This window comes from Hibiscus syriacus, unplaced genomic scaffold (genome assembly GCF_006381635.1).
Source record: "Hibiscus syriacus cultivar Baekdansim isolate YM2019G1 unplaced genomic scaffold, ASM638163v2 tig00110610_pilon, whole genome shotgun sequence".
Taxonomy (NCBI): Eukaryota; Viridiplantae; Streptophyta; class Magnoliopsida; order Malvales; family Malvaceae; genus Hibiscus; species Hibiscus syriacus.
This window is the reverse complement of record NW_024062800.1, coordinates 2,875,135-2,902,592: the sequence shown is the minus strand read 5'-3', so window position 1 is coordinate 2,902,592 and position 27,458 is coordinate 2,875,135. Positions and strand designations below refer to the sequence as shown.

Below are 27,458 nucleotides of genomic sequence, written 5' to 3'. Positions count from 1 at the left end.
AGAGTGAAACGTGTCACTCTCTTATTGGTATAAAATATTTATTAAAATTTAATTAAAAAAGATGACGTTTCAATTCCATATCATCATATATTAATGACGTGGTCATGCCACATCATCATCGCTGTCCACCTGTGCTTGCTTAGTCAGTTGGAGCCGTTGACCTTTAGTTGACTGACGGTTTCCATCCAAAGAGGGGGACTTATGCCTCATAATCAAACGTTGTGGGTACAACTGTTCCAAAAAAATGATTTGGGCACAAATGCATATAGTGTCAAACGTTAGGGGTATTTGTTTGCATTATACCTTTTGTAAAACTTCATACCGTTCTGCCCCATTCCAGATGACATGGCAGACATAACTCAATTTCTTATGTTCTTCTATTTTTTATTTTTTTTTGCAATCCTAGGACATAGGTTACTACTCTACCCAAGTGACTTATTCTTGTGATCAACAAGTTGTTACATCTCATAGTGCCTAATATCCTCTAACATAGAAATTATTGACTTAAATCTAGCCCCTAATATGGAAGAATTGAAAGCCTCTGAAAAATTATTGTCTGCTACATCACACTTTGATCTAGTATTAAAAAAATGCTTTAGATCAATACCTAGGATGCCTAACCATCAGATCATCATATGCAACTTTTTTCAGCTTACCAATTCTGTTGACATTGTGTTCAAAAATAGTTTCACTTATAGCCTTGCAACAAGCCCAAAACAACAATTGAAGATCACCTCCATTGTGTCTTTTTTTCCAGTTAGCATAAATGTGCCTAGCACAGAATCTATACTCCACATTTGGTAGCCATAAAGGTAACTCTTCCAACAAGCCCTACAAAAGCAATTGAAATATGAAAATAAGCCATACAAAAATAGTTTAAATTCAAAAATAAACTCTAACAAGTTTTTACCTTTTGCATGTCACTGAGCAAAGTCACATTCTCACCATCTCCTAGATTCAAATCAGTCTAAAGGTTTTTCAGAAACCATGCCCAAGTCTCTCTGTTATCCATCTCCTCTACAGCACAAGAAATAAGAAACATCTGATTGTTGTTGTCTCTTCCCATAGCAGACAAAACTTCACCTTGGAATGCACCTTTCAAAAAACATCCATCTATTCCTATAACAACCCTACAATACTTCTTAAAGCACTCTTTCAAAGCACCAAAACAAACATATAGCCTCCTAAATTTGGGATTCTCAACAGGAGTGGGTCTAACAACCACTAAATCAAAAGCACCATCTGGATCAGCAGTCCTCAATGCATTCACATAATCATACAATCTATTAAATTCATGTTCAACACTATCCCTAATATGTTCCATTGCCCCCTCCTAGCTCTCATGCAACATTGTTTGTTCAACTCCACATGTAACTCCTCTCTACCAAGCTTTATTAACTCTCTCAGTTTCAAATTAGGAACAATCCTAAGCTTCCCAAGAAAATGTTTTCCTATCAACTTATAGTTAGCTCTTGGATTCTTAAATGTCACAGAACACTAGTGTTCAGTTACTAGAGTTTTAACTGTAAAAAACCATCATCCCAAGAGGCATATATTAGAAATGGACACCCTTTACTCTTACATACAACCCTAATTTTTTCTTTTATATTTATTAAATACTTTAAATCAAACGTGTGAGCTATTGCGTGAGAAGACAAAGCATCCTTTAACTGTTTGTGATTTTCAAAAATCATTCCTAGTTCAAATCTAGGTTCAACATTTGAAGGATAAAAAAACAGTTTACCAGTCTTTAGATACAAAATCCCCATTTGAATCAGTCTCATAACTCCCAACATCTGAAGAATGCATGTAAACAATATCCTCCTCACTGTTTTCTCCTCCTAAATATGTTGAACAGATACACCCTAAATCCACCTCATTTTCTTCTGTTTTGACCTGGTAAATCTGCCTCATTCACATTTCTTTTGTTTTGACCTAGTAAATTTGCCTCATTCACTTTTGCTGAGCCCAAACCAGTACCTTCTTCATCATGGTCTGTTGCACCCAAATCAACATTTCCAGAATCTTCATTAACCTCCCCAACACCTTTATTAACAACTTCTAAGTCTGATATAGTGACGGTGCTGTTTTTTATCTTCCTTTTCATTAATTTGAAGTTGTTTCTGATGGAGTTTATCTCATCATCATCATCAATTAAGGGACAATATCCACATAACTCTCCACTCTCATCTTGGGTATCATAACTCAAGTCATTACTTTCTTCATCTACCAACCCATCAATGCCAACAGGCCCACTGCCAGCATTTTCACTACCCTCCATATCAGTTACCTGCCAATATTTCCATATCAGTACTGCATTTAACATTTAATAAATAGAAGAATTTAATATAATACTAACATGTTTTGGTCAAACTAATATTTAACAAACAAAATCAAATAACCACAAGTTCATATGATTTCAATATTCATTATATCTATCGCAAACCAAATAACCAATATGCATTATATTTGTTACAATATTTTAACACCTAATAAACATGTTATGGTCAAACTTAAATTATTCTTTAACACAAAACATAAGACCTGCTACTAACTTAAATATTAGAAATAACATTAAAAAATTGGCATCATTTGAATAAAGAATTTGGACAACAAATGAAAAATAACATTAAAAAAAAGAAAACCATGGGCTTTGCTATCATGTTAACACCCATGCAAATAACCTGGATAAAAAGTTGAAGTAAATCTCATACTTAATGAACGAGATACAAATAAAAACATTGTGCTTTGACAACATGTTATGCCTTCAACCTGAGACCAATTGATTTTAGATTTGTCTCGATTGTGTTAAAGAATTAAAGAACATTGGTCTTATACAAGACATGCTACTACTTTAATCAAATATTTTACTATTTTCAAAAGAGGAATTTGTAGAAGAAGACAAAAAAAATTACCTTTTTTTGGTCAAATTTAGAATCAACAACACCAAAAATGCTTCAACTTTATGTATCCTTCAAAAGTCACAATGTAAAAATCAAAATAATTTACCTAATATTAAAATCCAAAGAATCCATGGAAACTTACTATTAAAATCAAAAGTCACACTTTTTTTTGTTGAGATATTACTCATATAGTCAAAAGGCTTTTGTATGGTTTACCCATTTAAAATGTCATATATTTTGTAAACATTATGATTTCACTTCCTTTTTATAATGAAAGCAACCAAGTTATCTAAAACTAAGTGTATAAAACCATGTAAGCAAAATTACAGTTACCAGTGGAGCTTCATGAACCAGAACTGTAAATGGTGTACCACTACTGCCACAGTCGGAGGGAAGGCATTTACTATTAGCAGTAATGGCTTTACTATTCTAATAGACATCAAGCTCCGATGTCGATCCCCTTGGAAAAGATTTAGGGTAAAATCAATTTGGGGAAGAGAGTGAAGGAGAAAGGGAAAATTATTTAGGGTTAAATGGTAAAAAAGTTAAAACGTTAATTTTTTTCATTTTAATTTATTTTTTATTCTCAAAAATTATTTTTTAATATTAAAAAAATATGCCACATCGCATTTTTAATGGGTTAACGGCCAAACTTAACGGTTCGTCCATTTTGAGTTACGGAATGAAACTTTAGGCACTAAACTAGAACGACAAAAACATTAGGCACTGAACTAGAAAAAAGAACATACGTTGGGCACCTTCTGTATATTTAAACCAAAAGTATTAGATGTTATAAAAAATATTTTGAAGTTTAGTGACATCTCTAACTTGTAATTGTTATCATTACGGAAAGGGTGTTATAAGTAGTATCTATAGTAGTTTCTCTTTTAATAATACAAACTGGCCTTAAAATTTATAAAGGTAATCATTTTCTTTTAAGTTGTGTACACTTTTCTTTAAAAATTATATATTATTTGACTATTTTTATTTTTATTTAATTAAGATATGGTCATTGAGGGTTAACTACCGTTAAACCCTTAACGGATTACTGGTGTGACATAATAAATATATAAAATTAAAAAAGATAAACTACACAAATAGTCACTAATGTTTGAGTAAGTTTTCATTTTCCCCACTAAAGTTTTGAAAATAACAAATTGGTCACTAACGCTAATAAAATGGTTAATATTTAGTTTAACCCCTAAACTACTGCTACAATATCAAATAGATCCTTAAACAATGATTTTATATCTAATTTATTCCAAAAGTTTTCTAATTTTCAATTTATCCCCAAGCGACTTTTTTTCGCATGATGAAACCATTTCATTGATCGATGCCTACCGCGACAAATGGTACACGCTTCGTCGTGGGAACCTCAAGGCTGTGCTCCATGGATAGCTGTGTTGCATATTGTTCTTGCTACTCGGCTTCTAATGCACCCTAAAATACATACAAATTTAAATTAATTAATGATATAACTATTTTTCCATTTTCTAACCTCATTCCAGATATAAACTCTCCTATGTGGGGGCTTTAAGTTGACATGTTAATCTAACGATGAATTCGAATTTGTAAAAAGTATTGTCATTACCAGTAAAGTTTATCAAAGTTCATGTCATTACTTTTCATATTGTAAAAAAGATTGTTGTTGTGGTCTTTTTAGTTATGATATTTGATCCCTCGTCTAAACCTCATAGTTTCTTGCTATTGAAGCAACATAAAATACCATAACCTTTTTTCCAATCTCAAGTATTCTTGCATTTGCATGCATAAATTTTTTAAATGTCGCAGAAGGAAATTAAAGATTTCATTGCAGCCATTTTTAATCTCCTTTAGTCCATTTAATCCAGTTTCAATGTGGTATTTATTTACCAAAAGCATAAGAAATCCATCAGTCATAATGCAAGCGTGTTTCAAATCTATTACATGGATTGTTATCTATCCAATTTTCTTGGATTGATATGCACATCCATTTCTGTTATCCTTTTTTTTTTTTTTACAGTTTGAGGGTTACAAATTTGACTCACATGGAGAATATGTCCGAAGGTGGCTTCCTGAACTTGCAAGATTGCCAGCAGATTGGATTCACCGTCCATGGAATGCTCGTGAATCTGTACTCCAAGCTGCTGGAATCGAGCTCAGATCAAATTACCCTTTGCCGATTGTAGGTTCCCACAACGAAGTGTGTACCATTTGTCGTGGTGGGCATCGATCAGGGTAATGGTTTCATCGTGCGACCAACAAGCCACCTAGGGTTGGTGCTACATGAAGAGTGGAGTGTTTGAAAAAAATTGAAAATTAGACAGCTTTGGGATAAATTAGATATAAAATCATTATTCAATGATTTATTTGATGTTTTACCAGTAGTTTAGGGGAAAAAAACTAAATATTAACATTTTTATTAATGTTAGTGATCAATTTGTTATTTTTAAAAATTTAGTGGGAAAAATAAAAACTGACTATAAAATTTAGTGGGAAAAAAAACCGAACCCGACGGGGAAAACCGAAAATCGAATTAAACGGGTCGGGTTCGGGGATGATAAACGGGGACGGGGACGGGGAAAACCGATTTTTTAAAACGGGGACGGGGACGGGGACGAGTTTGGTAATCCCCGCCCCGATTACCCGAATACCCGGCCCGATACTCTGCCCGATACCCGGGTATTCAAACTTAATTTGTTTCACTCAAACAGCCCAATAATGTGAAATATTTTGTTATTTATTTTTGAACTTGGGCTGTAAGGTAATTCAAATTTAAAGGGTCAAACTCAAACAGCCTAATAATGTAAAACTCGGGTTAAGGCTCTCAGCACCATCAGTCATCACCTTTTCTTCCGTCTTTCACATTTTCTGGAGATCTTTTTAGGGTTTCACTCTGCCGCAGCTTTTGTTTATGGTGCGTTTTCTCTTCTCAGATTTTCTTATTCATCACTGTTTTGTTATTATTATTGTTATAATTCATGCATTCTTGGTGGATGTTAAATAATGTTCATACTTTTAATCAACTCTTAATTAATGTCTGTTAGGCTGTTAGCTCTTTTTCATTTCAAATCTGGTATAGTAACTCCTCTAATGAAGAGTTGCAAAGGAAACCCCAATGAATGCCAAAAGCAGTAACTCAAATGTAAATACCACCAAACTCTTTATTGAAGCTAAAGTCTTTGTTCTACCCTTGTTCAAGCAAATGGTGTCTCTATAAATCACACAACATATTAACATTTGATGTGAAATATTTCGCGATAGTAAGCTACATGTTGCTGCATCTTTCTGTTGCAGTTTCTTAGAATATATTGTTGTTGCAGGATTGGTTCTGAAATAGATGGTCGGAAAGCGTGCAACATTCTTCATGCTGCTGGGCCTTCGAAGGTTTTTTTCTCTCTTTCCCTATGTGCATTTTGTACCTGTTCAAGGCTTAGAACTTTCTGCATGAAAACCTATTTCCTGTTACATTGTTTGCTCTTGTCATTCTACGCCTAGTGCAAGGCTGAGGATTTTTTTTCTTCTTTTTTCTTTGTTTTAACCTTGTAAAAAAGAAATGTAATATTTTTTTTTTATAAGAAGGAAATGTAATATAAATTGGGAAGATTTTCCATGCCTTTCCCTTAATTCAAAATATTCTAGCAACACTAACAGATTAAAAGCTAAAAACAAGTTGGGTTTTGATAGGATGTAACTCTGCTTTAAGCCTCATATCCTTAAGTTTGGAACTTTGAACTCAAAATAAGAAAGGAATTTTGCCTACTCGTATGTGTGTAGACGTAGAGACGCAAAAGATGATATTAGTCCATTGTTCTCAAATGGATTCTGTATATTGTATTCTAAGAAGGTATAATGGGTTCTGTGGTTCATGTTATGGTTGTGGAAAATATACCTTTTTGGCCTCTTCCGGTCCAGCGTTTTTTTCCTGAGGTTAGAAGAAAACCTTGCATTTATCTTCCAGCATGTGGAAAGCACTATATGGTTCTTGCATCTGTTTAGATCTTGTACTTAGAAATTAGAACTTACCTCTCATATATCCTTTTCAGCATTTCCTGTGAATGTTGATTGTCTCAGGTTGTGATTACTAGCATCAATATAGAAGGCAATCTTCTTCTCATTGGCAGTCATCTGAAAGATAAGGTGGGTCTGCTAAATGTTACACACTTGAATTTATATTTAAGCTGTTGGCCAGTTTAAAATTTGGTGCTTTTCTTTCTAATATAAGGTCCAAAGACACTATCTACATGAAATTTATGCTACCTGTTCGTGTTATATTTTGTTATAGATGCTTTTTTGCACTAAAATGACTGCATCTTGATCAGTGTTGTAAACTGGACCAGATTGCTGGTTGGAATGGGAACCGTTGGTTTGACCGATTTTATTGGTGACATATAGTCGTAAATAAAGTGAACCGCTAAAAAGCCAGGAATTGAAAAAAAGGGCGGTTCAACCAGTTATGCATTTTTATTTATGATTTTTCTGTTCAACCAGTTGAACTGGGAACTGGTGATCTGACTGTTCCAACACTGGTCCGGTTCTTAAAACATTGATCTTGTTGTTTGAGTGTCCTTCCAATTGCATTGAAGATTCAAAGGAGGGACTGAATGTCCTGTATTCTGTTGATGTAGGAAGAAAACTCTAAAACTAGAACGGTCTAAGTTTCTTATATTTTATTTTGAGGAAGCATACAATCCATTTAGCGATTAATAAGTATCTGCAAAATGTGCAATAAGAAAGAAGTGATTTGTATTTCTATTTAGTACAAATAGATGCTTTATTTTTTAGAATGAGAGAAAATTCGATGCTTTATTTAATATTAAGTTCCAGATTCTATTGCCAGTTTTATAAAAATAATTATTAAAGCGTAATTTAGTATGAATTATATCATCTTTGTAAATTTGAAAGAAGTGATTTGTATTTCTATTTAGTACAAATTTAGGAGAAAGAAGACACTTTCTTGATTACATTCAAATTCATGAATTTAGATTTGTTACTAAATGTGAAATTAGTGTTACTAAATGGTTAATATCATTTCTGATCATTAATAGCTACGTTTCTTAATGAAGGTTGTTTCATAGCAATAATGGAAGGTCAACGATCCATAGATGATAATTCTGATGCACAGGCACAAGCACAAACACAAGCTGAAAGCAATAATATGACTCAATCATCTCCGATGTCAAATAACCAAGGCCCATCCATTTCACCCATAGAAGAAGAACAAACACAAATCGATGATAGCAATGTTGGTACAAATAGTAGAAAGCGAAAACTTACTTCAGTTGTATGAAATCACTTTGAGAAGGTGAATGTTAATGGTGAGGATAAGGTAGAGTGTCGTTATTGCAAGAAAAAATTAGGAGCAAATAGTAAGAATGGGACACGACACTTGCATGATCATTTCAAGAGTTGTCCAAGGCGAACTTGTAGAGATATACGTCAACAAGTGATTGGGATGGGGCAAAAATTGTTTCAAGTATCCAACATTACAAAAAATTGCCCGAGACATATTAGCAATTCCAATATCCACTGTTGCGTCTGAGTCTGCCTTTAGTACAAGTGGTAGATTGGTGAGTCCTCATCGGAGTCATCTTCATCCAAAGACGTTGGAAGTGCTAATGTGTGCCCAAAGTTGGTTAATAAACGAAATAAGAGGTAATCAATCATTTCTTTTACTTATAAGTTTATTTTTTTCAATTGTATTGTTGATATGATATGTTATATAAATTAATAAATACAGTAACTTGTTCACAAGAGCCCGAAGCATATTGTAAAAGCATCGAATATGATCGTGATGATGGTGACGAGGTACTAAATTGATATACAAGTTATACGTGATATCATTAACTTTTTTATATAAATTTTGGTGACTTATAATTTTTTGTCTAATTGTAGCAATTGGGGGTCACAACTGTTTGATGACGGTGGTGGCGTCAAGCCCTTCATTGAGTGGCTCTAGAATGTCGAGTCTGAGTCGGAGGAGTGATTCACATTTATCATGCTTTATTGTTAATTTTATTTCAATCATTTAGGGTCACAACAGCGAAGTGCTCTTTGTTATTTCAGTTTGGTTTTCTTCATATTAAGACTACATTTCCCTTTGTTTTTATATTTTGATTTGAGTTTACTGTTTTCTGCATTTAATTTCCCAACCATTCTTCCATTATTTTACTATAAGATTCCTGAAATCATATAAGAAAATTCTATTAATTAAGAAAAAGGAAACTTAAGACAAACCCGACCTCGTCCCTGCTCCTGAATTGCTTTCTGGAATATTTGTTCACTATCTCCAATATCAATCAATTTTTTAATTGTCTGTACATTGCTGAACAATCCGATATGTGCCAAATATGATGGAGAATTATTCATAATATCAGCTGGCCTTGTACCCGTCACTAGAAATCATGACAACCAGTAAAGAAGATTATTAGCTCCCTGTAATATATTACTCACCCAATTTTGGTTTGTGTTTTGATTTCGTTTAACTTATTTTAAATTTACTGAAATATTAAATTATTTTAATTTGATACAATTTTGAAGTATTAAATTACCCGTTTAAATAACCGTTTATGCTAAACGGGGATACACATTTCCCCGCGATTTTACCCGATTACCCGATGGGGATCCCCGTTTAAATCTCCGCGGTTTTTTAAGCGGGGACGGTATGGATTTTTTAAACGGGGACGGGGACGGGGGGACCAATACCCGGCCCGTTGCCATCCCTAGTACCATTTGTCGTGGTAGGCATCGATCAGGGTAATGGTTTTATCGTGCGACCAACAAGCCACCTAGGGTTGGTGCTATATGAAGAGTGGAGTGTTTGAAAAAAAATTGAAAATTAGATAGCTTTGGGATAAATTAGATATAAAATCATTATTCAATGATTTATTTGATGTTTTACCAGTAGTTTAGGGGGAAAACTAAATATTAACATTTTTATTAATGTTAGTGACCAATTTGTTATTTTTAAAAATTTAATGGGAAAAATAAAAATTGACTATAACATTAGTGATTATTTTTGATGTTTATCTTTTTTAATTTTATATATTTACTGTGTATCATCCACAATCGATTAAAGATATAACGAAAATTAACCTTAATAATCACATCTTAATTAAATAAAACTAAAAGTGATCAAATATTATTTTTTCGAATTCAATAAAAGATATACAAATTTAAATAAAAGACATCGATCTTATAGTTTACCTAGTATATAATTTTTTGTATACTGCTCTTCATGTTTCCTCTTTATAATTTTGGCCGGGTCTTACGTTTCTGTCTATATGCAGATATTTTTACGCAGGGGTTAATTTGCAGGGATTACTTCCCATTACAGACATGCATATGAAGACTGCATATGAAGATTTTTCAACTACGTATTTTTTTATTTATTTAAACATGCATTGCATTTTATCTTTATTTTTAATTTTTTGACTGCCGGAGGTCTTCCACAGAAGTTGCTCTCAACCTGACGTTGGAGGACAGTCTACTACCCTACCTCCCCCTTACCCCATTGCATATGGAAATAGGGTTTTGTTGTTGTTGTTGTTGTTGTTGTTGTTGGGACATGATGACAAGATTAATACAAGTTAAACTATTTAATGAGGACCAATACCGCTTTATGTAGAATGAATATTAGATCAATCTATTAAGTATTTATAACTCTATCCCTCATCAAATTATAAATACAACTTATGATATTTATACTTTAATTCCATGATATTTTAATACTTATGACACATGTATCATAATTGATCACTTAATTTGTGTCATACTTTATTAATACAATGTACATTATACATATGTTCTCATAATTATGAATTTTAATCCAACAAATTTCTATTACATAAAGTTGATTCGATTGCTAAGATGTCACCATTAAACCACGTTAAACCATGGTTAATCAATCATTTACTAATATCTTAATAGTGATTTCTAGGAATGGACGTATGATCTTATACTACGGGTGAACTTCTAAAATTTTAGAGGTGGTAGAACTTATATGATTTTAGGAGGGCTATAAGTAAATTATCAATAAAAATATAAAAGAAAACTATGTAAGATATATACTAATTTAAAATTTGAGAGAAAGAATACTCTTCCACTCACTTGGGTCCATCCCTAACGGTTCCCTCCAACATATATTATAATAATCTTATATAACTTCAAACTCATTTGATCGTCTTCTCTCTACCTCACATATGTTCATCTTTGGTCACTCCACTCTAAATATATTCCAATTAAGTTAGTAAAATTAATCTATCAACGTGTAACTATTATTATATATATTATTATATTATTTTTTATATCTCATTATTTTTGTCCCATGTTAATTAAGCACATAATTTTATGAGCTAAATTGACTACATGTCAACTCCTATTAGATACGGAAAATTATAAATTATTCTCAAAAATTGATTAATAGATTTATCATATTTATTTTAACATGTATAAAAGAATAAGATATATTGGAGTAAAAAAATGAAAAGTGTTACTATTTATTGATTTTTCTAATAGTATATTTTGAATAATACAATTTAAAATTTAGGGTAAACTATATCATTGATCACTCAACTATTTAATCATTATACTTTTACCATCGATCTTTCAATTTTATCAATCAGATCACTAAACTATTTAATTATTCTTAATCAAGCCACTTGTCTTTAATATTTAACAGATCAGGTGACGGGACAGTTAAATATTTTAGTATAATCACACATTTGGTGCATGTTGTTTACATATTCTCTCAATTTAATCATGCTTTTAATAAATTAAAATAAATTTAATAAGTTGAATCACATGGTGCCACATGTCATCATTCGATTAGAGAATTGAATTTATTTTAGTTTATTTTAATTCAATATATACATTTTCCATCAATCAGAAGATGACACTTGTCACTCTCTTGTTGAAAGAAATAAAGAAAAGTAAATTTATATAATAGAAGATTAGAATCAAGGACTAATGGGAAAGCTACTAGTCACAAAACCACTAAGCCTAGGCCACTGCTTGGTTCAAGATTGACAACATATTTTATATATCATGTATGTATGTGTTATCCTTTGATTTAAAGAAATTAAACCGTAGATATATTTTAACTTAAAATTATATTTTATTCTTATCTTAAATTTAAAAATTATATTTTATTCTTATCTTAAATTTAAAAATTATATTTTATTTTTATCTTATTTAAAAATATTTAAACCATATATTTTATTCTTACATTAACTTATTAAATATGTTTTATTCTTACTCTAACTTATTAAATATATGTTAAAAATATTTTTAAATTAAGATATAAAACACACACACATATATATATATATCGTTAAGTTAAGAATAAAATATATGTTTTTAAATTAAAATAAAATTAAAATATTTTAAGTTAAGATAAAATAAAATATATTTAATAATTTAAAGTAATAATATAATATATTTACCAAATTAAGATAAAATATGCTCTTTCAAAAGTTAAACCAATAAAAATATTTTAATTAAAATTAATTTTAATTAAATAAAATATATTTAATGAGTTAAGAAAAATATATTTTTTAAGTTATATAAAAAAATATATATATATTATACAATAATTTCAAGTTTATGAAATGTTGTCAATCTCACATTAAGGAGTGACCTTCTGTTAGTGGTTAGTTATTTGGTTGGTTCTTCTATTGTCCCATGTTCAATTTTTTTATTTTCCAAATTTTCATTGCTTTGTTCTCTTTCAATATGAGGGTAACATGTGTTACCCTCTAATTGGTGGAAAATAAATATATTTAATAAAAAAATTAATCCTCCAACAGAATGGTGACATATGCCATCTAAATTTATTTTATTTTATTAAAAGTATGACTAAATTTAGAGAATATGTAAATAACATGAACCAAATGTGTGATAATATCAAAATATTTAACTTCCACATCATCATCTAATCTGTTAAATGTTAATAGTAAGTGGCTTGATTGAGAACAATTATATAGTTTAATAGTATGATTGACAAAATAAAAATTAGTGAGAAAAATAAAATGATTAAATAGTTGAGTAGTCAATGATATAGTTTATCTTAAAATTTAATAGAAATAAATTTAGTAAGACGAAGGAAATAGTAGTTATAATGTTTATTCTCCGTCGATAATAGTAATAATATTTTATATTTATATATTTTTTTGAGTTGTTTGGCTGAATTTTTATTATTATATATTTAATTTTATTTTATTTTTTAATAATTAATTTATAATTTTAAAAAATTGAATTAATATAATTAATTTATAATTTTAAAAAATTGAATTAATATAATTAATATACTCTAAATCTTATAAACTAATCTTATAAGTTTATTGAATTTTCTATTTACTCAATTAGAAGAAATCCAAAATAATCAATCATCTGGAATAAAAAAATATTAGTTTAATTGGAAAAGAGGCGGAAAATTACAAAATAGAAGCCAAAGAAAGGAGAAATTTCCAGAATGAATTGGGCCACCAAGTTGCGTGAGTCAGACGTCAGGTATAAACCATTGCCTCCTTCCTAGAAAACTCCAAACCACCGAAACTTTATCCTTTGATTGGCAACCAAGAAACGCACCCCTTCCGTTCTATATAGAGCATCGTCTCACCCTCTTCATCTCCCATCCGAATTCAAGATTTCCTCTCAAAACCCTTCACTTTACATCTCTTTTATCAACATTGAAATATGCAGATCTTTGTGAAAACCCTCACCGGCAAGACCATAACCCTCGAGGTCGAGAGTTCCGACACCATCGACAACGTCAAGGCCAAAATCCAAGACAAAGAGGGCATCCCACCCGACCAGCAACGCCTCATCTTCGCCGGAAAACAGCTGGAAGATGGCCGTACCCTGGCGGATTACAACATCCAGAAGGAATCGACTCTCCACTTGGTGCTCCGTCTTCGTGGGGGTATGCAAATCTTCGTCAAAACCTTGACCGGCAAAACCATAACCCTCGAGGTCGAGAGTTCCGACACCATCGACAACGTTAAGGCCAAAATTCAAGACAAAGAAGGCATCCCACCCGACCAGCAACGCCTCATCTTTGCCGGCAAACAGCTGGAAGACGGCCGTACCTTGGCGGATTATAATATCCAGAAGGAATCGACTCTTCACCTTGTTCTGAGGCTTCGTGGAGGAATGCAGATATTTGTGAAGACATTGACCGGCAAAACAATCACCTTGGAGGTGGAAAGTTCTGATACAATAGATAATGTGAAGGCGAAGATTCAGGATAAGGAAGGAATCCCCCCTGATCAGCAAAGGCTTATCTTTGCAGGCAAACAATTGGAGGATGGGAGGACTTTAGCTGATTATAACATTCAGAAAGAGTCTACCCTTCACCTTGTTCTTCGTCTCCGTGGTGGCCAGTAATTCAAAACTAGCTGTTTTTCCTTTCACAATAAGCCATTAGGAAATTCCTCTGCTTTTACTGCTAATAATTAATGTTGAGTATCTGGGGTTTGTCTTTCTATGTAAGATGTTCTCCGATATTTGCTTGTTTTTATCAATTATTTTCAATGCAACAACGAGTACTATTTTAATTTAAAATGAAAGATGTTATGAAAGTAATAATTGTTTTTAAACTTAATTTAAAAAAAATAAATAGTTATGACAGCTTGGCGACTCTATTGGGACCTTTTTTAAAGAGTTCGGTTGTAAGTCGCTTATACATTGTTGTTGTGGTGGAAATTATGAGTTTGAGTCTATAGTTAACTTATGATCTATTTATTGAAGTTTTTAATTTCTTTATTTTAATTGTCATATTAATATTTTAATCTTAATTTTCAATAGTGTCTAAGTTTCTATTGAGAGTTTTCTTTTTTCTTTAGAGTCAAAGGTTTGTATGTTCCTCCTCACACACCTCACGTGCATTTGCATGATATAAGCTCTATATCCGAGCTTTTTCCTAAGTAAGTAGGGGTGAACGCTTTACTCTCGTAAGAATTTATTCTTCGTATGAATTTTAGCAGCTTTTTCCTAAGTAGGGGTGAACGCTTTACTCTCGTAAGAATTTATTCTTCGTATGAATTTTAGCAAATAACCTCTGGGACACATAACTTATATCTTTGTAGGGATTTATTCCTCGTATGGGTATAAGGAAGTGAACCCCCTTGAATTGAACTCGATCTATTTATGCATGTAACGGGTTAGGATTGAGGCTTTGGTAGCCCAAAGGGTACTGACATCAAGGACAATTTTAGTACCCTTACCTCATAGAGCCAAAATCATGCATATAATGAACCGTAGAATAGTCACCCTAGGTATAGCCATATACCCTAGGTATAGCCATATCAAACCTCTGTCATCAATGGGTTCCAAAATAAGTGTACGCAAAGGAGGAGCGTTTCTGAACCTTTACCTTTTGCATTAAATTTTGTTGAATAAAAACATGTGAACTAGATATCATGCGGTTAGGATCAATTTTTTTAAAATAACCATTTTGGGTAGAAAGCATGTCCGGGTAAGATTTCTATTTAATAAAAGCATGCGGGTAGATACCATGGTGGGGTAGATACCATGATGGGGTAGGCGTTATATTCATCTCTAAATAGCACTTTTATCTGTATCAATTTTCTTACCTATACTAACTCATTTTTTCTAATTTTTTGTATCATTTTTCGTCCTTTTTGTATTGCAGTTCATCGACATATCATAATGAGAATATGTTGATCCACAAAGGAATATTTAAGCAAAAATTTTCACAATAAGAGATAAAAGTTTTCAATCAAGTAGTCGCATGCACCGAGGGCTAAAAGAAGTTCAGAGAGTACAAGAAGGGAAAGATGTTCATTTGATCTGAGAAGTAATCCAGTAGTAGAATCTTATCTACGATCGTTCCATCGATAGTCACAAGGAGTGACGCATGACTTCAGTACCACAGGAGCATTAACCGATATAGGTTATGGAGCTCTTGAGGGGCATAATTTTAAAGGATGAAGCTCCGAGATGAAACATCAACCTATTTCATACTCAACGTCCAAGGGAAAGCATGTCTGTAAAATGGACTATCTTGCAATGTGAAGACTTTTATCTCTGGTGAAAATTATTCTATGATATTCATCATTGGGACCAACACTTTTTGCATTCGCATTTGCATCTTTGCATTTTGCATGGCATTCATTTAGACATTTTTACATGCATTAATCATGGATTTATCTCGTGGAGGACTCTAAGGAGGTGTTTCTAACTACGTAACTTTATTATCTTGCAATATGAAGACTTTTATCTCTGGTGAAAATTATTCTATGATATTCATCATTGGGACCAACACTTTTTGCATTCGCATTTGCATCTTTGCATTTTTACATGGCATTCATTTAGACATTTTTACATGCATTAATCATGGATTTATCTCGTGGAGGACTCTAAGGAGGTGTTTCTAACTATGTAACTTCATTCACACAATACTAAGAATGGAAGCAAAATTTGAGAAACTGGAGAAAGAACTGAAAGATAATTTACAAAGGATGCAAACAGATTGGGAAGCTAAAATGAAGCAAGCGCAAAAGGACACTGTGGATCGCATCTTGCAAAACCAAGACAACCTAGTTGACCAAATTGTAGCAAAACTGAATGGGTTCAACCAAGAAAGAGGCAAATAGAAGATTTACTCGACCATGGAAACCTATGAATGTGTGATGACACAGGCTAATCCACAACTACTCATTTCACTCGATAAGCTTCCAAGCCACCAAGTAGGTTTCTCCGCTACTAAAACTCAAGCAACCATGTTAGATCCTCAAGATAATCCTACTGATCACAACATGTATGATCCTGATAAGATTAAAAAAACAAGAATGAGATCCCTGAGAACTTAAAAAATTGGTGTAGAGAGACATTCAAATAAATGAGATGACAAAGCTCTCATAATGAAATGGATGCAAGAGAACTAGTCTTAGTTCTTGACTTGGTGCTCCCACTCAAATTTAAAATGTCCAATTTTGAAAAGTACAATGGAACCAGATGCCCTACTGCCCATCTCACGATGTTTATTCGAAGGATGACTGGATGCACCAATAATGATCAGATGTTGATCCACTGCTTTCAAGGCAGTTTGACTGGACCTGCTTTTAAGTGGTATAATCAATTCAGTCTTACTCAAATCCGCTCTTGGAAGGATTTGACTCATTCCTTTTTGGGTTAATAGAAACACATGACTGATATGGCCCCTAATCAAACAACATTGCAAAATATGGAAATGAATTTTAATGAGAGCTTTCAACAATATGCACAATGATGGAGGGATGTTACATCTCAAGTGCATCCACCAATGATTTAAAGGGAGATCATTACTTTATTCATCGATACATTAAAATCTCCATATATTAATCACATGATAGGGGCTTCCACTAAGAGTTTCTCTGACGTCATCATGTGTGGAGAGATGATTGAAAGAGCTTTCAAAAATGTAAAAATAAGAGGCACTAGCAGTACTGATATTAAGAAAATAGTCGAGATTAACACAGTGGGATCTTATCTAGCTAATCAGGGGATCAAACCTCATAAGGTGTTCCGTGAAAAGATTTACATCAATCCAATTCCAATGACATATGAGGAATTGCTCCCAACGCTAGTTGAGAAGAACCTTGTGACTCTAGTTCAATCAAAACCAAAAGAGGTCTCATATCTTGAAGGCCATGATGTCAATGCCATATGTAGCTACCATATTGGGAGCTCAGGGCACACCACTGAGAATTGTGGGGCATTAAAGTGCAAGGTCCAAAATCTGATTGATTCACGGGCATGAACATTCGATGTGTAATGGGGTATTCTGATCAGAAGTGGGCTATGGAATCCACCAGGAATTTTGTTGCACTTTCATCAAAAGAATTTCATCTTGTTTAAACTTGTTTTTTCTTTTTTTTCTTCCTATATTTGAATGTTTTTAAGTCATTTAACATTCAAAAATTTTAAATAATATGTTTCCTTATAAGGTAATGAACAATGAGCAAATTTTAATCTTGAAATTCTTTAATTATCAACTCAATTAAAAGCTCTTTAATAATTGAGGTTGTAAATATTTGACAAATGACAAGATTGAACCCCTACAAAACAAGGACCCTTGATCCTAATCTAAAAGTTGCACCTGAATATCACACCTTTATCTTATTGAGACCAAAATAACCATCTACTACTATGAAGAGACAATCAAAGGGCTTGGCATTCATGTATGTGTTAGGAGTGGACAAAATGGGGCATCTTGCACATAAGATTGCAAAACTAATTGGTTTCTTCTTTCGTTGATGACGTTCAGTGATGATCATGATCTTCACAAATGGAATGGTCGAGTAGATGAATCTAGTTTAGGTCAATTGCTTGGAAATTGAACTTTAACGATGAGATTTTCTGACCTTCAACAACACCTGGACTATAACAGATTCTTCTTGACAAGCTTAAGAAATTGAATCCGTATACCCAGAATATAATTATGTATATATACAATAAAGCTGAGTTATTCTGATAAAGCAATTGGTTATAGAGGAAACTCAAAAGCCCTGGCTTTATGAATATATTACACTCAAACCATGACATTATTGGGTACTTGGCAATTCGGTGTTTGCTCCACTATGATTGTTAATTCAAAGACTTTGTGACGACATGAATCATTCAGCTAGCCAAATAAAGGCAATTTTAAAATATATTTGTACAATAAAGCTAAATTCAGATAGCCAAACAATGTCAAATTAAATCAAATTTACTAAATAAGGAGTTTTGGTGAATATGGACTAAGGGAGTTGAGGAACACCTATTATAGTCAATTCCACATGAACACTCAGGAATTTCATTTTTAGACCGATATTTATGCACTGCCTTGGCTAGAGGAGTCTACGAAGCTTGAACAAATGGAAGATTTCAGAGAACTAAAATAGAAGTGTCCTAAAAAGTCTAGCAATTGACTACACTAGTTGTGTCATTTTTTCTGCCTCCGATCAAAATGCCAAATCAAGAAAGAGGTGCATGTCATAATTTTCACAATGACTGGAAAAATGAAAAAGAATGAATCGATGAAACAAACCTCAAAATTTAGGTAGCTAACCACAAAACCAACATGTTGATCATGATATTTGTCAAAGATTTATAACTATGAAAGATTAAAAGAGCAGTTGATTCTTCTGATGTTCAATGAACTCATGTTTTGTGATTTGCTTCAATTGCGAGGCCGAAGATGGGGCATTATTTTAGTTCCTTCAATAATAAAAATTCACATATTATTTCTTCATTGATTTTTTTTTTCAAATGAAGCAAAACATTTTCAAACAAGATAATCTCTCTGGAAGTATATCTTAGAATTCAACAAAAATCTCTCAGAAGTTCATGATCGAAGCTGTGGCAAGGGAAGTCGAATTTTTGGGGGCAAAATTTGACGGGGCAAGAAAAATAAATTATCGCAGATCAAAATTTGCAAGAGTATACCCTGGTGGAAAATGAAGACAAACAAATTAGGAAGAGAATGAAAACTGCTCGTGCGCCCATTCCTAACTATTGATCAAGAAAACATGCATCAACATATACATAAATGTTACATGAAATTTGCTTATTTGCATCATACATTCATCATCAAATCACAGTAAAAAAAAGTTTTTCCCTTCTCATAAGGATGCCTTTATAATTGCTTTTGAGAAACTAATTTCATATTTCTCAAGATTGTTTGTCTAAAAGACATCAATCTAGTCTTTCTTAAGACTGTTTTTCATAAAATCCTTATTTCATTTTCTCTCAAAGGCCATTTTTTTCTTCTCTCATGAGGACATCTTCTAATTTTCTCTTTCTCAATATCATTTTCTCCTCTCACGAGGACAAATTCAAAAAAGTCATTTTTATCAAAATAAAAATCAAGTCAAATACATGAAATCAACTTCATCATAACGTCCAAGATAGTCATTCATAAATGCATCATTTTTTATTGATCATTCAGGAAATCAAAGTTTGGTGATAACTAGACGTCCTCATCACGAATGAACAATGTCATCCATAGATTTGACATCCTGAAGTGAACGATTATATCTTCAAAAGGCAATTCCTCAACATGAAGGAGCAGATTGTATGTAACCTTTGAGATTGTTTCTCTTGAAACAAGTTTTGTCTCGTTTGAGACAATTTCTAAACCTTTGAGATTGTTTCTCTCGAAACAAAGTTTTGTCTCGCTTGAGACAGTTTCTCTTGAAACAAATTTTGTCTCACTTGAGACAGTTTCTCTTGAAACATAAACCTTTGAGATTATTTCTCTTAAAACAAGTTTTGTCTCGTTTAAGACAATTTCTCTTGAAATGTAAACCTTTGAGATTGTTTCTCTCGAAAAAAAGTTGTCTCACTTGAGACAATTTCTCTTGAAACAAGTATTGTCTCACTTGAGACAGTTTCTCTTGAAACAAGTATTGTCTCACTTGAGACAGTTTCTCTTGAAACATAAACCTTTGAGATTGTTTCATTCAAATCAAAGTTTCGTCTCGCTTGAGACAATTTCTCTTGAAAAAAAATTAATCTCACTTGAGATTGTTGTCTCCAAATTATCCCTAAAGACAACTAGACGTCCTTATCACGTAGGAACAAGGTCGTCCATTGATCAGATCTCCTTAACACGTAGGAGCAGCGTCATCCTCATATATCCAGACTTCCTCATCACGTAGGAACCGTGTTGTCTCCAAATTATCCCTAAAGACGACCATACGTCCTCATCACGAAGGAACAATATCGTCCACTAACCAGATCTCCTCAACGCGAAGGAGCAGTGTCATCCTTAAACAATCAGACTTCCTCATCACGTAGGAACAGTGTTGTCACCAAATTATCTCCAGATTAACCCGACTTCCTTAACGAGAAGGAACAATGTCATCTTCAACAAAAAAAAATTGCCTGAAAGCAGCCAGATCTCTTCAACATAGATGAGCAATGTCGTCTTTAAAATCAAATGTCAAAGTAAAAAGGAGAATCGGACAAAAACTCATTGTCTTGTCATCTTTGCTATATTCTTGTTAACACAATAATGTGCAAAGAAGGGTAGTTGTAGACACTCGTTTTTTTGGGTTTTAATTGTTTATTAATATTTATTTATATTTTACAGGCCCCAACCTGAAGCCCAACAACAAAACCCCAACAAAGCAAACAACATCCAGAGCCAAACAGGGCCCAATGCCATAGCCCACTGCAATGGATTGCCCAAGATCTGAACCAGTTACATTTTTTTGCTTTTGGTCAAGTTTATGATGTTGGAATAATGTTGTATTTTATTTCATTTTAGTCCTGCATATAGATATGGATTTATTGCAATTTCAGTGTTTTCAAAGTTACGGTTCTTATGATTTGACCCTTATTTACCAAGCATGATTAATTTATTTAATTTTTATCTTAGCCTATCCTGTTCGTATACATGCATTTTAGTCCAAAAATGGTAATCTTGTTTTATTAACGGTCCATATTACAATTTTACAATTCCTAATTCCATGTTTATATTTACATATAAATGTTTACAGTTAACTACATCTATGCTATAACATATTTTGTTCTTCTTATATTTATTATACGTGTATATGTTTGTTGAGATATATTTTAGTTCTTTTATACATTGATATATGTGTGTATTTCGAAAATAGAAATTAAATTATTTTTATACTCCTTTATTTTGTTAATAAATATATTTTAATATGTTACTCGAATTCATTTTTGAGAATACTCGACGTAGATTGAGCGTGGAAAGCACTGCTTGGTCGAAATAATGCGATCCGATATGATATTCGAATGAAACGTGAACTCGAAATAAATCGAGTTTATTTTTTAAAGGGTGCTAATTAATTCGTTTTTATTCTAATTCAAATGATGCAATGCGTTTTTTTATATAGTAATTTATTTTATGCAAAATGTGAATATTCAATTTATATTTGATTTGCGTTTTTTTTATAAATCGTGGAGGGAATATTCCTTTTAGGCAAGAAATAGAAGAGATAGTTTTTCCATTGGAGGATGAGCAAATCTCGATATTTCTTTTCGAATTAAATGATTTTCACTAATAAATAATTTGAAGTAAATTAATTAAACTTTCATAAATGGGCCATATTCTAACTTTATTCGATTCATAATTTCCACTACCGCGATAATATGTAAGCGACTAGGTACTAATTTTGGGCGTTGCGGGGTTGTTTATCCTTACCCATGTGTAGCCGACTCCCGAACCCGTTAAGTCGAGTTTTTTTGGTAAACGCATACCAAATTTTGTCTTAAAAATGATTTTTCTTTAAAATTGTTTTAAATGACGTTTTTAAGTATTCAACCTACCTAACACAAATGTTGATGACGACTCCAATTCAAAATTTTTCAAATTAATTTGAAATCGCCAACTTTTCAAATAAAAATCATAATTATTTTTTAAACTTAATTGTATAAAAAAATAGTTATGACAACTAGCATGCTTATTTTAGAGGAAAATTGGAGTTATCTAGGACATAAAGATTATCACAGTTTTTATCTTATCCTTTTAAAACATAAAAAAAAATACAATTCATTGTAACCACCATGTTTATTCGGATTTGAATATCACAACAGTGATCAATTAGCAGCTCTGTTATGATGAATATAGCACCGCCACCAAGCATGTTAAACAATAAAAAATCCCACTTCACAGACACGGTATGAGAAACAACTAACCCCTTCATTGGTAAGAGAATGAGTATTCCAAGATCCTTTAAATTCTTTTTCTAAGGTACAATTTCAAGCAACTTAAGAACTCGAATGAGCTTATGATTGTTCTAAAAGATTGGTCTAATACAGAAATTTCAGTATCCTAAGCACTTGAAGTTTCCAACTACACTGGCCACTCTGTATTCATCAAAATCCCCTACTTTCAAACTAAATCAATAAAGATGATTCTGGAACTAAAAAGCATAAACCCAACACAAAAGAATTGAAGCTGATGGTAGTTATACATCCGTCCATCAAATTTACACCGTTCCAAAGTCCAAACCATAACAGTAGTCTTAAACTAATTAGCACGTCAATACAATTATGAAAAGAAAAGCTTTCCCAATAACTGGGGAAAAGGCAGGGGAAAAGAACGGAGCTTACCAAACTGGACTTAACTTTCTCAACAAACTCACTATTCTTAAATCCACCGAAATTTTTTTCTTCTCAAACTCTCTTAACCTGGTCTTCAACGCCCGAATTGGATCCCAATCCCCAAAAGTCCTACCTTTCCTAAACTTATTGAATTCCATAATTCCATACATATCCTCCTCATCGGTCTCCTCCAACTCCGCCACGATGGCGCTCCTTATCCTTGATAAGTCTATCCCCAACTTCGCCCTCGGTCCCCATTTCTCCATCACTTTCCGGCTAATCTCGGGAGCGGAATAAACCCTGCGAAACTCCGATATCTTAGGCTGCAGCTTCTTCATGAAATCGATTTCCGGCGAGATTCTTGAAGGAGTTGGCTCGGTCTTTCATGAGCTGCAAATCGGCGTCGGCGGAGTCACGAACCTCTCTCCAACCTTTGGAAATGAAGGAGAAAGCAGTAGATGAAGATCCCTTTTCCATGGCGCGTAAATTCAGCTAGGGTTTTCAATAAATCCGTTAACAGGGAATTCTTTTGAATTTAAAACTTTCGGGGATTCACTCTTCGCAGAGATGGGGGAATTAGCTAACGGCTAAGGTTTATGGTGGTGAAGAACAAGGAAGGTAAGAGGGGGAGACAGTTGGCGTGCCACGTTGGAGAGTGGATGTCACGTGGAATTAAGAGGTGGCGTGTGTTGATTGGGTCGGGTTGGGTTTGGTAAGAACCAAAGAATATGCTAGAGAATGGTCGACTCCTCTGGGGAATGTGCTGTAGCCTTTTGTGGTTGAGTCCCCCAGGTAAGTTTTTGTGGTTTAGAGTTGACGGGGCTTCATATTTTATACATGCATGATAACAAAGATAACTTGGTGCTGTGGTGTGCTGTGGTGACGTGAGTTAAGTTCAAGTCAAATCGGATATAGATAGTATTAGGTTAATTTGATGGTTCGATTCGGATTAGGTCTAGTTCAGATCAAATCAGTTTGAATAATTTTCAGGTTAATTTGATATCATATTCAATTTAGATTCGGATCAGGTTAATTCCAATTCATATCGATGTCAGTTCAAATCAAAACGATTCAAGTCCGATTCAGTATAACGAGAAAACAACTTAATTATGAAAAAAACGTTAGGTAACTATTTTTAAGGAAAGTTTCTTTAAGTATTAAAAATCAGTTTGAGGTATAATTTAGATAATTTAAAATGTATTAAACCAAAAATTAATCAATTAATGATACGGTGAACCCAAAAAATAAATGATGACACCTTCACGTCACATTCTGTTTGGAAAGGAAATGTCTGATTACATGTGTGTCAATTTATAAATTCTTTTTGAGAATCTTGATTATGATATTTGTGTTTATATCTTCAGAAATTCACTTTAAGTTTCATTTCTTCCATTTTTCTCTCTCTTTCAGTTTGCCTCCAATGCTTCACCCTTGATTCAATAATTTGTGTTGTTTTCATCTCAAAGAACTGGCCTTGTTCCCCTAAATCTCCTAAACCTTTTTGTTTTGTTTTGTTTTTGCTTGTTTCCAACTATTCTTGCGTTTCTTCATTGTCTCCCCAGCATTTCTGGAATCTAAAATATGTTCTTTTAATCTGTTTGATGCAATATTTTAAGAAACCGCCATTGGTTCTCAAATGAAGCTTCTTTGACAGTAGTTTGAGGTGATCCGGTTCAATGCAGCTTCAAACACCTTCCATGAGAAACAAGTTTGGTTCAGTGCTTCTTTTATCTCTTGTTACAGTGGTTTTTAGCGTCGCTGACCCGGGTGACCTTGATGTTTTAATGCAATTCAGAGATGGACTTGAGAATCCTGACCTCTTGAAGTGGCCTGAAACTGGTGATGACCCTTGTGGTCCTCCAAGCTGGAGCCATGTGTACGGTGATGATGAGTTCCGGGTCACTCAGATTCAGGCTCAAGGTCTGGGCTTGAAGGGCACTTTGCCACAAAACTTGAGCAAGCTCTCCATGCTCAACAACATTGGTCTCCAAAGAAACCAGTTGAGTGGAAAGCTTCCATCTTTTAGAGGCTTATCCAGTTTGCAGTATGCTTATTTGGATTATAACAGTTTTGATTCAATTCCATCAGATTTCTTTGATGGTTTAGATGATTTGGAAGTGTTGGCATTAGATCACAACAATTTTAATGCCACAAATGGATGGCCATTTTCCAAGACTTTACAAAACTCAGCTCAATTGACTAACTTTTCTTTTATGAGTTGTAATTTGAAGGGTTCATTGCCAGATTTTCTTGGTTCCATGCCTTCCTTGACAAACATGAAGCTTTCTGGTAATAGTTTGTCTGGTGAAATATCAAGGACCTTCAATGGCAGTTCTTTACAGATGCTTTGACTGAATGGGAATCAATTCACTGGACCAATTGATATGGTGGCAACAATGGAGTCCCTCACAGTTCTATGGCTCCATGGGAATCACTTCACTGGACCAATTCCAGACAATATTGGTAACTTAACTCTCTTGAAAGATCTCAGTCTTAATGGAAATAACCTTGTTGGTTTGATTCCTAGTAGTTTAACAAATATGAGATTGGAAACCTTTGATTTAAACAATAATCAGTTTATGGGTCCAATTCCAATTTTTAAAGCCTCAAATGTAACTTTTGCTTCAAATAAGTTTTGTTAAGCCAGTGAGGGGTTTCTTTGTTCCTCAGAAGTTATGGCACTTATAGAGTTTCTAGATGGACTGAATTACCCTTCCATACTTGTTTCTTCCTGGTCTGACAATGAGCCTTGCATTTGGGTGGGAATTGCATGTAATGGTGGGAAAGTTTCAATCCTGAACTTGCCCCATTATAATCTCTCTGGTACTTTGAGTCCTTCCGTTGCGAAGTTGGATTCCCTTTCTCAAATTAGGCTACAAGCTAACAATCTAAGGGGCTCTATTCCGAATAATTGGACGAGCTTGAAAGCTCTGGAAACTTTGGATTTTAGTGACAATAATATATCAGGTCCGTTACCGGAGTTCAGTAGCACTGTGAAGCTAGTACTAGCTGGTAATCCTTTATTGAATGGAGATAAGAAGGCCCCTTCCACCACCGGGGACTGCATTATCCAAGAATTTGGATTCTCCGACCGATAGTCAATCTACTTCATTAAAAGGTTCAGGTTCTAGTCCAACTGATTCTTCTGTGGACTCAACGGGAACAAAAGGTTTCAAACGGAACACATTTGATTCAATCGTTGCACCAGTTGCGAGTTTTGCGGTTCTTGCCTTCCTGGTTGTTCCTCTATCTCTCTACTGTTGTAATGAAGAGACAAGACAGTAAGTTGGTTCCTTCCCTCGTGGTTCACCCTAGGGATCTGTCAGATTCAGACAATGTGGTTAAGGTTGTTGTTGCGAGTAATGGAAGCACTTCTGTGCTAACCGGGAGTGGTTCTGCATGAAGTAACAGTAGCTGCATTGGGGAGTCCCGTATCATTGAAGCTGGAAACTTGGTCATATCAGTTCAAGTTCCTCGTAATGTAACCAAAAATTTTGCATCCGAAAACGAGCTTGGCCGTGGTGGCTTCGGTGTAGTTTATAGAGGGGAACCAGATGCTGGGACACAAATTGCAGTTAAAAGAATAGAGGCTGGCGTGATTATAAAATTTTGTTCGACCACCAAGGAAGATTTAACACTAAAATCAAATTTTCATCTTTTTTGAAGTTTCTACGAGAAAGACTCCTACACTTTTTCGTATAACACTAAAAATTCTATATGTACATATTTAATTTTAACAAAATAAAGGAGTTATAATTATAATAATTATTGTGTGAGCGTGCGAAACATGATCCATGTATAATATAAAGTATAAAAAAATATTAGTTTTATATTAATTTAAGATCATTGAAGGAGTACAAAATGATGATTGAGATTATCATTTTTTTCATTTTGCACATATCATTAATTGAAGTAATATACACAAATCATTATAATAATGTTTAAGATTATCTATCATTGGTTTAAGTGGTAAGCAACTTGTATCGATTAATCATGTCTCTAGTTCGAGTTTTTGTGTATGTAGAAAATCTTCGTTGGGAGACTCACTAGCCTAATTTAGGTGTACAACTCGGGCCGGTCTAGATTAACAAAAAAACACCATGCTAAATAATTATCTTGGTTATTGAAATTTTAATAATTAGAAAACTTTTATTATATATTAAATTATGTCAAAATGACCCCTATGTTAGTATAATAATGATAAAAGATTCAATAAATTTTCAAAAAAAATATTCAATAAATTTAATCATAAAATTCGATAAATTTTACAAACTTTTGTAACATATTAATAAATTAAATGATCATTATATAAATTCAAAAGATTCAGTATTAAAACAATCTTCTGAATATAGTTAAATGAATATGATATACTACCTGGCATATTAACCAAACTTCTAGATAGGTCCCTAAGCTATTAAAATAATTTTAAGAAAGAATACATCAAAATTAGGATGCATTTCCTTTTATGGCAATTACCTAAACTATGGATGCAATGTAAATAGCAAACATGTCTAG

At 33.2% G+C, this 27,458-nt stretch overlaps 1 protein-coding gene, 1 long non-coding RNA gene and 1 pseudogene across 2 annotated transcripts; all 3 read left to right on the top strand.

Moving 5' to 3' along the window:
- Positions 1–6,200: 6,200 nt before the first annotated feature.
- On the top strand, positions 6,201–7,022 carry LOC120135656. The gene is made up of 2 exons (XR_005517282.1): positions 6,201–6,269; positions 6,957–7,022. It is a non-coding gene; the product is annotated as an uncharacterized LOC120135656 (long non-coding RNA).
- Positions 7,023–13,514: 6,492 nt separating this feature from the next.
- Positions 13,515–14,365, top strand: LOC120135655 (polyubiquitin 11-like). Its single transcript, XM_039151890.1, has one exon. It carries the CDS (start codon positions 13,578–13,580, stop codon positions 14,265–14,267), a length of 690 nt encoding a protein of 229 aa, XP_039007821.1. The 5' UTR covers positions 13,515–13,577; the 3' UTR covers positions 14,268–14,365.
- Positions 14,366–24,620: 10,255 nt separating this feature from the next.
- Positions 24,621–26,607, top strand: LOC120135626 (annotated as a pseudogene).
- Positions 26,608–27,458: the final 851 nt, after the last annotated feature.

Coding starts and splice junctions, on each gene's coding strand:
- LOC120135655 (XM_039151890.1), top strand. CDS start 13,578: ATGCAGATCTTTGTGAAAACCCTCACCGGCAAGACCATAACCCTCGAG.